Source organism: Mustela lutreola, chromosome 6, assembly GCF_030435805.1.
Source record: "Mustela lutreola isolate mMusLut2 chromosome 6, mMusLut2.pri, whole genome shotgun sequence".
NCBI classification, from domain to species: Eukaryota; Metazoa; Chordata; class Mammalia; order Carnivora; family Mustelidae; genus Mustela; species Mustela lutreola.
The window spans coordinates 103,590,089-103,605,277 of NC_081295.1; the positions used below are offsets into that span (position 1 = coordinate 103,590,089).

Genomic DNA, 15,189 nt, shown 5'->3' on the forward strand with positions numbered 1-15,189 from the left:
TTATGATGTAATGAATCTAAGGGGTGATCATCAGTAACGACTAATATCACAAAAAAAACTAACCATGCATTCAATTCTATCCGATAGAATTTTAAAATCCTACCCAAATCTAATCAAGACTTTAGATCTGATTACCAATTTAGAGCTAATTTAAGGAACAGAATAATATGTTAAACAGTATGTCATCGATACAATCAGCAAAATCCCACTGTGGGAAACCATGTAAAACAAATAATCCAGTTTTTTCAATTAATAAATTCCAAGGAAAAAACTAGGAAAGAGAGAGAAAAAATACCTATAGTTTATAAAAGAGATAGTAACTACTCATAATATGTGGACCTTATTTGGATCCTGATTCAAATAAAGTAAAAACAACAATGAGAAAGTCAGAGAAATTTGGACATTTACTAGGTTTTTTTATGGAACACTGAAAAAATAAATTAAATTAAATTTTTTTAAAAAGAGTTGGAGGGGCGCCTGGGTTTGCTCCTCCTTCTCCCTCTGCCTGCTGCTCTGCCTGCTTGTAGTCTTTCTGTCAAATAAATAAATAAAATCTTAAAAAAAAAAAAAAGAGTTGGAGTCCTATGTTAGGTGTAGAGATTACTTCATTAAAAACTTAAAATAGCTGTACCATTAAAAAAATAAAAATATTTAAGAACTACTGATGCGTATTTCTGGTTGTCACAATGGTGTTTTGCTTGTATTTTTTAAATTTCTTACCTTTAAAGATACATATAGAAATATTTACAGATAAAATGAGATGCTACCTGTGATTTGTTTGAAGTATTCCTGGGTTGGGGAGAAAATGGACGGAAGTATCAAAGGAACAAGACTGGCTGTGAGTGGAAACTGGGGGCTGGAAATACGGCGTTTTCAATTTTTGTTTGTAAATTAAAAGTATCCCTTGGAAGTTAAAAAAAATTGTATCCAGGCAGAAAAAAAAAAGAAGCTCACTTGTAAAAAGATATTTGAACTATACAAAATATATGACTGAGTATTTTACTGCTTTGAATGCTGAGTGACTTTCTAACCATAAAATAGATGAATTATACAGTAAAGAAAATACTGCTACTTTAAAATAAAAATTAAAAATTTGTGTATGCTTTCAAAAAATCATGAAATAAAATAAAAACTCTGGATGATAATACTTGGAACTTACAGCAAATAAAAGTTTAAAATATTTAATATATAAGGAAATAAGAGTAGCTAACACACTATGCACACTTATAAGAATTTTACAAAAACTGTCTAAGTTATTAAAAATAGAAAAAATAGGGATGCCTGGGTGGCTCAGTCATTAAGCCTCTGCCTTTGGCTCTGGTCATGATCCCAGAGTCCTCAGATCGAGTTCCATGTCAGGCTCCCTGCTCGGTAGAAAGCCTGCTGCTCCCTCTCCCACTCCCCCTGCTTGTGTTCCTTCTCTTGCTGTCTTTCTCTCTGTCAAATAATAAATAAAATCTTTTGAAAAAATACTAAGGGCACCTGGCTGGCAGTTGGTGGACCATGCAACTATTGATCGCTGGGTCATAAGTCTGAGACCCACATTGGGTGCAGAGATTACTTTAAAAAACAAACAAACAAACAAACAAAAAGCCCTACTAATATTCTGTAGCCTAATACCTAATTCACAGAAGCCCAAATAGTCAATAAGTATGTATTTAACTTCACAATAATAAAATAATTGCAAATTAAATTTTACTAAGATTTCAACTTATCAAAATAGTGAAGATTATTGTTAATGACTAACACCTGTTGTTGATGGTGTAGCAAAATGGTCGACTTTTTACATAGCTGGTGGCCATGTAAATTGGAAGAATCTTTCTGGAGAGCAATTGGGCAGTATTAGTTGAGGTCAGAAAACATTTATACCTTTGACCCTATTGTTGTGCTTTCAGGAATTTGTAGCGTTATTGCTATCAGAGATACATGCAGAGATGTATGTGCTAGGCAGTTCACAAGAGTTTTGTTTGTAATAAAGAAAAGTTGGAAGCAGGGAGTTTTGGTGGCACAGTTAGTTAAAGGACCCACTCTTGGTTTTGGCTTATGATCTCAGGGTCTATGGATGGAGCCCTAAGTGGGGCTCTGTGCTCAGCACAAAGTTTGCTTAAAATTCTCTCGGAAAAAAAAAAAAAATTCTCTCAGTCTCCCTCCTCCCTCTGCCTCTCCCTCCTCTGCTCTCTCTCCCTCCCTCTCTCAAAGAAAGAAAGAAAGAAAAATTGGAAGCAGCCAAAATCTGAAAAAAAAAAAAAAAGAGAACATTTAAATAAATTATACAATAGCAATACCTTAGAATAGTAGGGAACCATTAAAGTCATGTTGTCAAGTGGAAAATAACCGATCGACAGGTAAATGAAACTTTAATTGTTGAGTATCCATATAATGAAATATTAGTCAGCAATAAAAAGGAATAAATAACAGAAATATACAACATGAATAAATCTCAAAACATTATGCAGAGCAAAAGAAAAGTTAAACCAAAAAAACCCCAGAATATACCATTTATATGTAATTCTAGAACAGGTAAAACTTACCTCTGGCAAGGAAGTTGGATAAATGGTTGCCTCTAAAGTGAGCCCTGGGATTGACTTGGAAGGGACATGAGGCAACTTTCTGGGAGGATGGAGATGTTCTGTATCTTGTTGGTATGCATTAACTGGGTATATCATTTTGTCGAACTCATCTCCCTTTAGCTACTGATTTTAGCTCTCAAATCAAATATTAATCCAAAGATTGTAGCTTAATAATATGCTAAAGAAAAAGGTTTCAGTCTTTTTACTTCTCCAGCAGCCAATACCCTCAACGATAGAGTGAGGAGTTGAATCAGGGAGGGTTCAAAGTGCCTTCCACCCACCCAAAAAATGTTATTTGTCCTTAGGAAACAATTAGATATAACCATAACTAGAGAAGACCATTTTACATGGAGACATGAACCTTTGAATGTGTGAGTTTCCACTTAAAAAGGAACAAAGAGGGTGCCTGGGTGGCTCAGTCAGTTAAGCTTCTGTCTTCCGGCTCAGGTCTTGGGAATTCCTGCTCAGCGGGCAGTCTGCTTCTCCCTCTCCCTCTGCCCATCTCCCTTACTCATGCTGTCTCTCTCTGTCAAATAAATAAATAAGATCTTAAATGAAAAGAAGAGGAACAAAGAGAACATTCAGCTGATTACCAAAATTCATCCTTAATATGTGAAAACATAGTTCTGAATCATGGCAATGAATTTTTCTTAATTTCATGAAATTTGACTTCCTGGAAAACCACGCACAATGGTCACTGAAAATTTATTTTAATAACTTAAATGGAAATGGTTTGATTTAATGGTCTTTTAAACTGGCCTGATGTAAGTATCTGGAAGATGATTGATGCTGGAATCAATAATGTCTCCAAATGAAATTAAAAACCTTCAAGTAATACCAATAGCAATTAGAAAAAAGAATCAACTCTTTAAACCATTCATTTTAGTTATGAAGTGATGCATATACATTTAAATGCAACAATCACGTGTTTTTGAATTTATATATTATTATTTTATTATTAAGCCATTATTAAATAATAAAAAGTAAATATCTCCCAACCACTCTTCTCACCGTGTTTATTTTCCAAAAGTAGTAAATGTTAACAATTTGTTCCACCTATTTCTATACATGCAATATAATATGTATGTATACACAATAAAAAATATAGGAAGATATGCCCCTGTTATTAAAAGTATTCATAAAGTGTTACTTTTTCTTGCCATTTTAGTGTTACCGCAAGCAGTCACCCAGTTTGAAGAATTGGTTGGTATGGCAGAAGCCCTGCTTAAGGGTGGAGGAACCATGTCCACATCTGCATCCACCCTCTGGAGAGCAACAAACAACTCCTCACCAGACTCATTTGCCTCAACGTGCAGTAATTCTAACTCTAATTCCAGCTCACCAATTTCCTTGAAAGCTGAAGAAGAGCATCATACTGATGAGAAACAGGTCAGTTGGAAAGCCTGCCCTATCTTTGTCTGGGATACAGTAGATACAAAAATTAAGATAAGACTACAAAATGGTTGGGAGCCTGACTGCTTGGGCTGTGGAGCATGTGACTTTTGATCCAAGGATTTGTGAGTTCAAGCCCCATGGTGGGTGTAGAGATTACTAAAAGATAAATTAAAAAAAAAAAAAAAAAAAAAGACTGCAAAATGATCACTGTTTCATCAGGTAACTTTAGGTAACTTTTGGTCATGACCATAACATTGCAATTACATAAAACAATTAACAAATCAAAAAAATATTTGTTTCACAAGTATCCAATTTAGAAAACTAAAGTCAAATTGCAGTCAATGATGAGGTTATTAAACTAGAAATTTCTAGTTTAGTGATGGGTAACTATGCATTGAGGGTTATAAAATTATATCACTGAATGAAGGTAAATTTCAGCTTCTGCATGCTGGAAGAATATAATATTTTCCTACTTCCCCAATTTCTCTTCAAGAAACAGAAGCTAAAACGACAAGAGTTTCAATAGAATTGGGTATCAGCTTTGCAAAATATGCCTTCCAGAGCTATAATACTAACAATCTAACATTTAGAATATTTGAATATTGGATATCAGTTTCCTTTTGCTAAGTCACAGATGACCACAAACTTAGTGATTTGTAATAACACAAATGTATTATCTCACAGTTCTGTAGATCAGAAGTGTGGTAAAATCAAGGTGTCAGCAGATGCATTCCTTTCTGGAGGCTCTATGGAAAAATCTGTTTCCTGCTTCTTTAGGTTATTGTAGAATTCAGTTTCTTGTGGTTGTAAAACTAAGTTTCCCATTTTCTTACTGACTATAGAGGCAACCCAATTCCAGAGGCAATTTCTAGAGGCAACTACATTCTTTGGTTTATGGGCCATTCTACCACCTTCAAAGCCAGCCATGGAGGCAAAGCCCCTCTCACAATTCCAATCTGACCTCCTTCTTCTGCTTCTTTTTTCTGACCCATTCTTCTGCCCCCTCTTCCCTCTTTAAGGGCTCCTGTGATAAAATTGGGCCCATCTGGATAATCCAGGATAATTTCTCCATCTCAAGGTACTTACCCTTAATCACAACCATATAAGGTCACATATTCACAGGTTCCAGGGATATGGATATCTTCAGTGGGCCACTATTCTGCCTACTACACTTAGTAGGAGGTGTTGAGGATCAGACTCATCCTTAAACCATCCAATCCAGATCACATGACAAGAGCTTGGATATACTCTGGAACAAATACCTCATAAATATTGGGAATTATATCAAAGATAACATTTAACTCTAACCCCTGAAATGTAGACTATGTATTAAAAGCAAAATACATCCCCTTAAAGAATGTTGATTTTGTTTTCTGGTATGTCTTAACTCAATTAGCAATATATTTTTCTGGATACAACTTTCTTTTCCTTTTTCCAGTTTCAACTATTATGTTGTATTTTTTAGTTCAAGATTGAAAAATGGCAGGTTGCCCGTTGTAACAAGAGCAAGCCTCAGAAGTTTATTAATGATTTAATGCAAGTACTTTATACAAATGAGTACATGGCCACACACAGCCTGACCGGAGCCAAGTCCTCTACTTCCAGGGACAAAGCCGTAAAACCAGCTATGAATCAGAATGAAGTTCAAGAAATCATAGGTATTATATGGTTGTATTACACTGTCACATGAATTTGAAATTATTTTACCACTCAAGGTTAAGTTATTCTTTCATGGTCTTTTTGTTGTTTATTTTTCTATGAAAGAAAAATCTCAAAATAGCCTAAATCTCTTAATAAATATGGTAAATTTTATAGAAAAATTTACATTAAAACAGTTACTAAAATAAAGCTAAATTTTATTTCATGAAAATTTTGAATTCATGAATTCATAACTTCAGAAAAATGCATCCCAAAATCCTTTCAAACAAAATTTCAGTGAAGAGTTTAGATCTTATTTTCTCTTTCTTATCTTGGCTTTAGATTCCTTATCATTTATTCTAGAAAAATTGGGACTAATTTCCTACTTATGTGTTTTTTAATTTTATTTTATTTTCTTCTATTTAAATTCAATTAATGAACACTTGTGTGTTATTATCTCAGACGTAGAGTTCAGTGATTCATCAGTTGTGTATAACACCTGGTTCTCCTTACAACACATGTCCTCCTTAGTTCTACTTATGGTTTTTAAGTTAATCTCCTCAAATATAATCATCTAGCTATCAAATGATTTTTTGTAAATGTCAAAAAATTGAGGGAATCACTGAATCTGAGCTCTCTGTATTTTAATATGCCATTTCTCATTGGTGTTTGGGCTGTTTTTGCAAAATGGAGACAAAACTACATTGTGGATTGCTTGATGTTTTATCTCAGTTCATACCTTAAGATGCAAAGGCTTCAAAAAGTGTTTTCATGTGTTATTGTTGTTTTTTACAGGAGTCACAAAACAGTTATTTCCCAACACAGATGATGTTTCAATTAGGAGAATGATAGGGCAAAAGCTAAACAACTGTACCAAGAAGCCAAATTTAAGCAAAAATCTGAACTCTCAGGACATTAAGTAGAACCTTTTGGTAAGTCCTCTCAATCTTCACAATCCTTTCTGTGCGGCAAGAAGATGTAATTCTTTGATCCCTGGAACCGCATTTTGTGACTATTTTATCAGAGAATGTCAGTGGCCCAAGACATGCTAATAGGTGTTTGTGGGGATGGAGGTGAGGACGGGAAAGGGGATTGAAATTGGGGGAATGCTAAATTCAAATACAGATTTTCCTTTTCCAGAACTCCTCAGAGTATTTTATACTATTACGCCCAAGTGCTCTAGAAATCTCTAAGAAGGCAGTAGAGTGTATGTTTTTCAAATGTGTTTTACTGAAGAACTTTGCTTTTTCTTCACAGAATGCATGTTAATTTGTGGGTGGGGGTAGAAAGGAGTCAAAAGAGGGACATTTGATCATTTAGGAAGTGTTCCTCTAGAACAGGGAGATACAGATCCTAGGGAAGTCTCTGAAGTACATCAATGGGACTGAACTTAAAATTCCAAACAGTCATTTGTTTTTGGCACCAACTGCTGGCTGGAAATACTGAGGTGTCCCCTCCACCAATCTGCCTCCTGCTTCTCACTCTTTAAATCTTTACACCAGTTGTTATAGTTTGTATTGGTTTGATAAGGATTTTTTTACCAACATGTTTCTATTATACTAAGAGAAAGAATTGCTCCTAGGGAGTTTTAAAGGAAATACACTTTATAGTCAGGCCCTGCCCTTAGGCAAAACTGTCCAGTGGAATTTTGTGTTTGCTTCAACCCAATGTGCTGGCTGGTTCACTTGTGCTCATCCTTCCTCTCCATTATTTTTATGGAAAATATGTGGAAAAATGCATTTTTTGTTTTTTAATATTTTTTTATTCATAGAGGTATATGGTAAATACACAAAGGGAGGTTTTTCTTCCATTTTGTTTACTTTTATCTTTGACTTTCTATTTATTTGTTCTCTGCCTAACTCTAGCCACCTTCAAACATCTTATTTGTTTTTATGTTCTTACTGTGTTTTAAATGGGATTAGAGACTTGGGTAATGTATTCTTTCCCACCATCTATCTTCTACCCATTCCTGACTACCACCCCCAACACCCTTGAGGGCAGCTTACAATTTTGCTATATAACGAAGCCTAGTTCTGATGAGGGTCACCAATACTAAAAAAATAAACAAACAAACAAAAAAACCCACTTAAAACAACTGCAGGGCAGGGTCTTTCCCTTGGCTCACCCATACTGGTGACCAACTTGCAGTTTTATACAAGATATGATTGATATTTTTTCTCTTTTTTCTCCCCAACTCATTAAACATTTCAGTAGATTGTGAATTTCACAACTTCCCAGTTGGGAGATAATTGCTTAAATGAGCCATTAGAACGGCTCGTTTTGATATAAGACTACCCAGTCATCCAGATGTAGAATAGCCGAGTTCCCCTGCTAAATGCCATGTAACCAGAGCTCCAAGGGTCTTCTCTATCAGGCTACCCTTTGGAGGACGTTATTATATTTCAGAGCTCTGCGAAGTATTTTAATATCCCAACTTCTGCCTTTTTAATACCTCAGACTGCCAAGAGTACGCATAAAACTCATCTCTATCAGTCAGTCGAGCATTGAAGAGATTAAAGTTAAAAGGGTTTTATATCAGTACTGTTTCTACTTGCAACCTAGTAGTAGTGTTAATAATCACCTGACTACAGCATTAATTCAAATAGAAAAAAGGAACAAATCTTTTGCTAAGAACGCAAAATGTTCTGTTGCTTTCTGGGCCTGAGCCTTACTTTGTAGACAAGTTGCTTGGAATAGAAATGTGTATATTTAGAATCAGAAGTGGAGATAAACACTAGAATGGAAAAATTTTCTTAATTGTCAGGTATCTTTCATTCGAAGTATTGATAATTCCAAATTATCTCAAAAGGACTGAGAAGATATGCTGGGAAAGACAGGGTCATATCCAACCTAATTTAGCCACACTGCATAAATTAGTCCCATATAGCCCCATCTAGTGGAACGCCGCTGTGTTTTTCTCTTTTTGGTCATCTAACAGAAGCCCTAAGATGACAGCACTTACTCAGGCAAATCATACTCCCTCCTCCTTCCACACCAAAAAGCATCCTTTGGAAAAATAACTTTCTTTGCATGACTATTAGCAAGGTAACATGCACTACAAAATCACGGAGATTTCCGCAAATTCCTAGCAACCCCACCAGTGGGCCCTCTGGTAGACTATGGCCTCCACCTAGTGCTTAGCACAAGGTGGCCGCAGGTGGCTTGGACTTGAAACAACAATAATTTCCCAGCTAAGACTCGTTTCTGAGAGGATAAGCACTAAACTCCATTCTTCTCCCCCTTTTAGCTTTTCTCTTTCATTCCTGTGACTGCCCTCAAGTTGCCTGGGGCTCACTTTGCCAAGAGCTTCTGTTGTCAATCTTTCAGGCCTTTCTCCATTTTTTGCTTCTTTCTTATAGGAACTAAAGAAAACTTTATTTGTAAGAGTTACAGAATATTAAAATATCACCTCTGGGGGGACACATGGGTTGCTGGGCATCTGCCTTCAACTCCCGTCATGATCCCAGGATCCTGGGATCAAGCCAGCATCAGACTCTCTGATCAGCAGGAAGCCTGCTTCTCCCTCTCCCACTCCCCCTGCTTGAGTTCCCTCTCTCGCTGTGTCTGTCAAATAAATAAATAAAATCTTAAAAAAAAAAAAATCACCTCTATAACATCCCACTAAATAGTCATACAGCCTTCTGAAGTTTCCAAAGTTGCCTCAGCCAATTTAATCCCTACAATAATATTACATATGCATATATTCTAACTTAAAGATGACCTAATACAGCAGTGCTCAAGTAGGATGGGAGGAAATTTTGTCCCTTGCCCCTCAGCTAGGGGTTGTTTGAAAATGTCTGGAGATAGATACGATTGTTCCAACTGGATGAAACTACTGGCATCTAGTGGACGGAGCCACAGATGTTGCTAAACATCCCACAAGACATAGGATATTCTCCCCTACAACAAGTATTACCTAACCCAAAATGTCAACTGTTCCAAGATTAAGAAATCTTGATCAAAAATGATTTCCTTACTTTGAAGATAATAAGACTAAACCCTAAGGAGGTTAAATGAATTGCCAAGATTATACGATTAGTAACTATTAGAGAGTCAACACTAGCATATAGTCAACTAACATATAGTTCTTTGCATTTTTTTAAGAAATCTTTTTATTCGTTTTTTAATTTCAGTGTTCTTAACACAAAATGTTATGTTAGTTTCAGGTCAGTTTAATATCAACAATAATATTACATATACATATGTTATAACTTAATGTTAGTTTCAGGTGTTCAATATAGCGATTCAACAAGTTCATATGTTATGCTTTGCTTACCTAAGTGTAGCTACCATCTGTCACCATAAACCCTATTGTAATACTATTGACTCTATTCCTTTTGCTGTGCCTTTTATTTCCATGACTTATTCATTCCATAACTGGAAGCTTGTATCTCCCAAACCCCTTATCCATTTTGCCCATCCCTCACCCTAACCCCTCTAGCAACCATCAAATTTTTTTCTCTGTATTTACCTGTATGATTCTGCTTTTCCTTATTCATTTGTTTGTTCTTTGTTTTTTATTTTTTTGGTTTTTTTAGGATTCCACATATGAGAGAAATCATATGGTATTTGGCTTTCTTAGCCTGACTTATTTCACTTAGTATAATATTCTCTAGGTCCATCCATGTTGCCACAAGTGGGATCATCTTGTCCTTTTATGGCTACATTATATTCCAGAGTGTGTGTGTGTACACATACCACATCTTCCTTATCCATTCATCTATTGATGGATTCTTAGTTTGCTTCCATACCTTGTTATTGCCAATAATGCTTTAATAAACATAAGCGTGCATATATCTTTTCAAATTACTGTTTTTGTTTTCTTCAGGTAAATACCCAGTAGTAGAATTATTGGACCATATGATATTTCTACTTTTTAAAAATTTTTTTGAGGAAACTCCATACTGTTTTCCATAGTGGCTGTACCAATTTACCAATTTGTACCAATTTGTATGAGGATTCCCTTTCCTCTAATCCTTGTCAACACTTGTTTTTTTCTGTGTTTTTGATTTTAGCCATTCTGACATGTGTCAGGTGATGTCTCACTGTGGCTTTGATTTACATTTCCTTGATGATTAATGATGCTGAGCATCTTTTCATGTGCCCATTGGTCATCAGTATGTCTTCTTTGGAAAAATGTCTATGCAGGTCTTCTGCCCATCTTTTGAATTGGATTGTTTGGGGGGGTTTCTTGGTGTTGAGTTGCAGAAGTTCTAAATATTTTGGATATTAACCCTTTATCAGATAGGTCATTTGCAAATATCCTCTCTCATTCAGTAGGTTGCTTTTTTGTTTTGCTGATGCTTTTCTTTACTGTGTCAAAGCTTTTTATTTTGATGTCCTTTGTATACATACACATACAAAGGACATACATCCTTTGTATGTCCCCAGAGTCCTTTGTATTTTTTATTGCACTAGTCATGGTTCTCCAGAGAAACAGAATGGGATGTATAGAAAAGAGACACTTGAAGGAATTGGCACACACACCTGTAAGGACTGGTGAGTCCAAAATCTGCAAGATGGGCTACCAGGCTGCGGCCCCAGGGAGTTGATGTTGTAGTCTTGAGTTCAAAGGTGATTATGCCTCCATCAGAAAGGACGAATACCCAACTTTTGCAGCAACATGGACGGGACTGGAAGAGATTATGCTGAGTGAAATAAGTCAAGCAGAGAGAGTCAATTATCATATGGTTTCACTTATTTGTGGAGCATAACAAATAGCATGGAGGACATGGGGAGATGGAGAGGAGAAGGGAGTTGAGGGAAATTGGAAGGGGAGGTGAACCATGAGACACTATGGACTCTGAAAAACAACCTGAGGGTTCTGAAGGGGCACAGGGGTGGGAGGTTGGGGGAGCCAGGTGGTGAGTATTAAGGACGGCCCGTATTGCATGGAACACTGGGTGTGGTGCAAAAAAAGTGAATACTGTTATGCTGAAAAGAAATTTTTAAAAAAAGTAATATAATTTTAAAAAAAAGGTGGTGTGAAGGCAGAATTCCTCCTTAGTCAAAGGACCTCTGTCTTTTTTATTAAGGCCTTCAACTGCTTGGGTGAGACCCACCTGTATCATGGAGGGTAGTGTGCTTTACTGAAAATCTACTGTATGAATGTTAATCTCATCTAAAAAATACCTTCACAGCAACATATAGACTGGTGTCTGACCAAACAACTTAGTAGCCTAGCCAAGTGGACATATAAAATTATATGTTTTAGGATCAGAAATTCTGGTTTCTAAGCCTGTTCCACCTCTTGATAAATGTGTGGCCTTTGGAAAGTCACTTGACCTCTTCGAATTTTAATTTAAGGTGGGATAATAATACTATCTACCTTAGAATGGATCCAGGATTTGTGGAACCTACAGCTTAATAGTATTTAGAGAACTCACTTTAAGAAACACAAAATTATGAATACACAATCAATTACAGCTCTGCATAGGCTCCATGCCCAACAGAGACCTTGAGATCAAGAGTTGTGTGCTCTACTGACTAAACCAGCCAGATACCCCAAAATGACATAATGTTTAAATGTTAACGAATTTCTCAAATGTCACATAATGGAGGGGGAGTTACATAATATTTTTATTAACAGCTCTATAATATTTTTATCTTACTTTTGGGGAGTTGCTTACATGTTGACTGCCTCTTCATTTGACAACTTTGCAATAGAATGAATAAAAAAAATAATTTGGACTATCCTGCAGCATAGTGGATGAAAAATTGCTTTTTTTTTACACTTTACAGAGTTTTCTTTCAAATTCTTAGCTCTTCAGTAGCAATGTAATTTTTAGGATTGTTGTCAAATTTGGGGAGACCTTTTTTAAGTTGCTCTGACATCTAAGCTGTAAGACTTCAAGGCATTTCAAGTTTTCTATGGAGTGGATCCTCTTAAATATTCTTTGAATTGACCATTTTCATGTTTTTGCTAGAAGGCACTGCAAAGTGGAAAGGCCACCACTAACATAACCATACATAGATGAGATGACAAAGCACAAAAATACATCCCTTAACAAAATCCTTAACAAAATCTCAGATATGCCCACTGCCATTCCATGGTTACAATCAGAGGAGAAAATATGACTAAGGGACAACTGAAAGGGAAAGACAGTTGTCTTAACTGATTATGGTTGAAATATCTAACTTTTGCAAATTTAACAAAAATAAATATATGTGTGAACATATTGGAAGGTACTCATGCAAACAAAATTTAATTGCTTTATAGTAATCTGCCTCTAACCTAGCTCACTTGGATTTTGTGAATTTTGAAAGAGGTAAACCAGATTTGGAAAACTGCCTGCTATTTAAACAATCAACAAATGTTACTGAAGAATGACAAACAGAATTGTTGATAATCTCTTAGGATGGATGATGGGTATGTGGAGATGGTTCATTTTAATTTGTGGGTTTGAAGTTTTACCTAATACAAAGGTGTTTATAAGTCATTTGAGATAAAAATAAATGTAAATATTGTAATTGTTATCTATGCTGGAATTCCTTCGAATAGATCATAAAATAATTTCTAAGTCACCTCTATAATAATAGTTCTTATAAACAATTTGTATTTGTAAGCAAAAATTTGTAGTAGACACTAAAATAACTCATGTACCTATTAAAAGTACAATAAGAACTCTAACAAAATTTGCTCTTTTTTTTGAAATTTGCTTTTTATAGGTATTGTAGGTAACTGAAATAAAACACCTTCAGTTCTGAATCTAACACTGGATTTTGTTGGAGAATCTACAACCTCCCTGGCTGGGAGCTCAGAGACACGTGGTGACAGGCTGTGAGGCATCTGTAATACTGAGGGCTCTTGATGGAGCAACGAGCTTGCTGAAGAAGCTGCATGTAGATTCCACCATAAATATCAGCGATGCATCAAACCAGAGAATTTCTAGCAGTCAACTAAGCATGCAATATGGTTTCTTGGACATAATGCATTTTCCTGTCTCCAAATGTTTCTCTGCATAGCTAACTTAACACAATAGAGCTTTCATCATAACAACAAAAACTTCAGCCCCTAAGATTTGTCATTGTCCTTATCAATCACTGTACATTTATTATTACCAATGACTCCCCATTTAAGTTTTTGGATCTTTAATATAAGCACATGTTTGGAAAAGTAAACAGTGAAATAATCAATGTTCATGAACGTAAGGCCAGCAAAATTGGCCTAAAATCTGATAATCCTATCTAACAAAGCAATGGCGTTTTCTCAGTGAAATTAAAGAATTACTCTGTTACCTAAAAATGTATAAAATAAGAATCTCCAGGAAAAATATGAAAGCAACAAGACCTTTGAATTTTAATGTAGGACTATTTCACTGTACTCCTGAAAAAGAAACAAACCCAGATTTTTGTGAGTATTAAAACAATGCATCAAATTGAAATTTTTTTGTTTACATGCTTCTAACTTTTTATTGCCCAAGTACATTAAATACAGATCTGTAATATAAAACATAAACATCTTTTAAAATACCCTATATAAGATATATCATCCTGTGTATTTGGTTGATTTTATTGCTACACTGCTTAGTTTTAACTGGTTTGATTTCATTGTATCAGAAGAACAAAGAATTGAAAATAAAATCACATGGGTTGTATAATCACATAAAAAGAAAAATGCCATTTTGTAAATGAATGAAAGATAAAACATTCTTCATCAAGAGGCTTCTCCTGTGATGTCAGATTGTCACACATGACAACTTTGCAATAACAAGCCATGCTTCTTCAGTTACAAGGTCATGTCTAAACTTGGAAAAGAGGATGCATATAATAGTTGGAAAGTTCAGAACTGTGGATCCAGGGAACATTCCATAATGCTGCTTGATAACAATGTGGTCGTACAAAATAAATATGATTAAGGAAATAACTTGTGTGAACATTTGCTACTTTTACCTAAGTATAAATAAATCCCATTGGAAACATAAAAAAATTATTTGCTCGTTTCTTATTAAGGTGTAAAGTCCAGGAAATGATCCTTTTCTGGGCTGTTTGCTTCTCCACCCACACATACAAAGGCATAATCATTATAATGACCTATGTGACTCTGGCTTGTCTTCTAAAGCGCCATACAAGGTAGGATATAGAGACAATATCCAAGATAAATGGGTATGCTATGTAGGATATATACACACTATTCAGGAAGGTTAACATTTTTTTTTAATAAACATATATTTTTATCCCCAGGGGTACAGGTCTGTGAATCGCCAGGTTTACACACTTCACAGCACTCACCAAAGCACATACCCTCCCCAATGTCCATAACCCTACTCCCCTTCTCCCAACCCCCCTCCCCCCAGCAACCCTCAGTTTGTTTTGTGAGATTAAGAGTCACTTATGGTTTGTCTCCCTCCCAATCCCATCTTGCTTCATTTATTCTTCTCCTACCCACTTAAGCCCCCATGTTGCATCACCACTTCCTCATATCAGGGAGATCATATGATAGTTGTCTTTCTCTGCTTGACTTATTTCGCTAAGCATGATATGCTCTAGTTCCATCCACGTTGTTGCAAATGGCAAGATTTCATTTCTTTTGATGGCTGCATAGTATTCCATTGTGTATATATACCACATCTTCTTGATCCATTCA

The 15,189-nt window shown here is 35.6% G+C and overlaps 1 protein-coding gene across 3 annotated transcripts in view; it reads left to right on the forward strand.

The window, feature by feature from the left end:
* BEND6 (BEN domain containing 6) overlaps positions 1-14,699 on the forward strand; it is a 51,605-nt gene extending 36,906 nt beyond the window's left edge. For all 3 annotated transcript variants that reach the window (XM_059178324.1, XM_059178323.1, XM_059178325.1), the window contains 4 exons: positions 3,739-3,959; positions 5,431-5,623; positions 6,399-6,535; positions 13,272-14,699. In XM_059178324.1, the coding sequence (XP_059034307.1) occupies positions 3,739-3,959; positions 5,431-5,623; positions 6,399-6,526 (542 nt within the window). In that variant the 3' untranslated portion in view covers positions 6,527-6,535; positions 13,272-14,699. The remainder of the gene's footprint in view (positions 1-3,738; positions 3,960-5,430; positions 5,624-6,398; positions 6,536-13,271) is intronic.
* Positions 14,700-15,189: the final 490 nt, after the last annotated feature.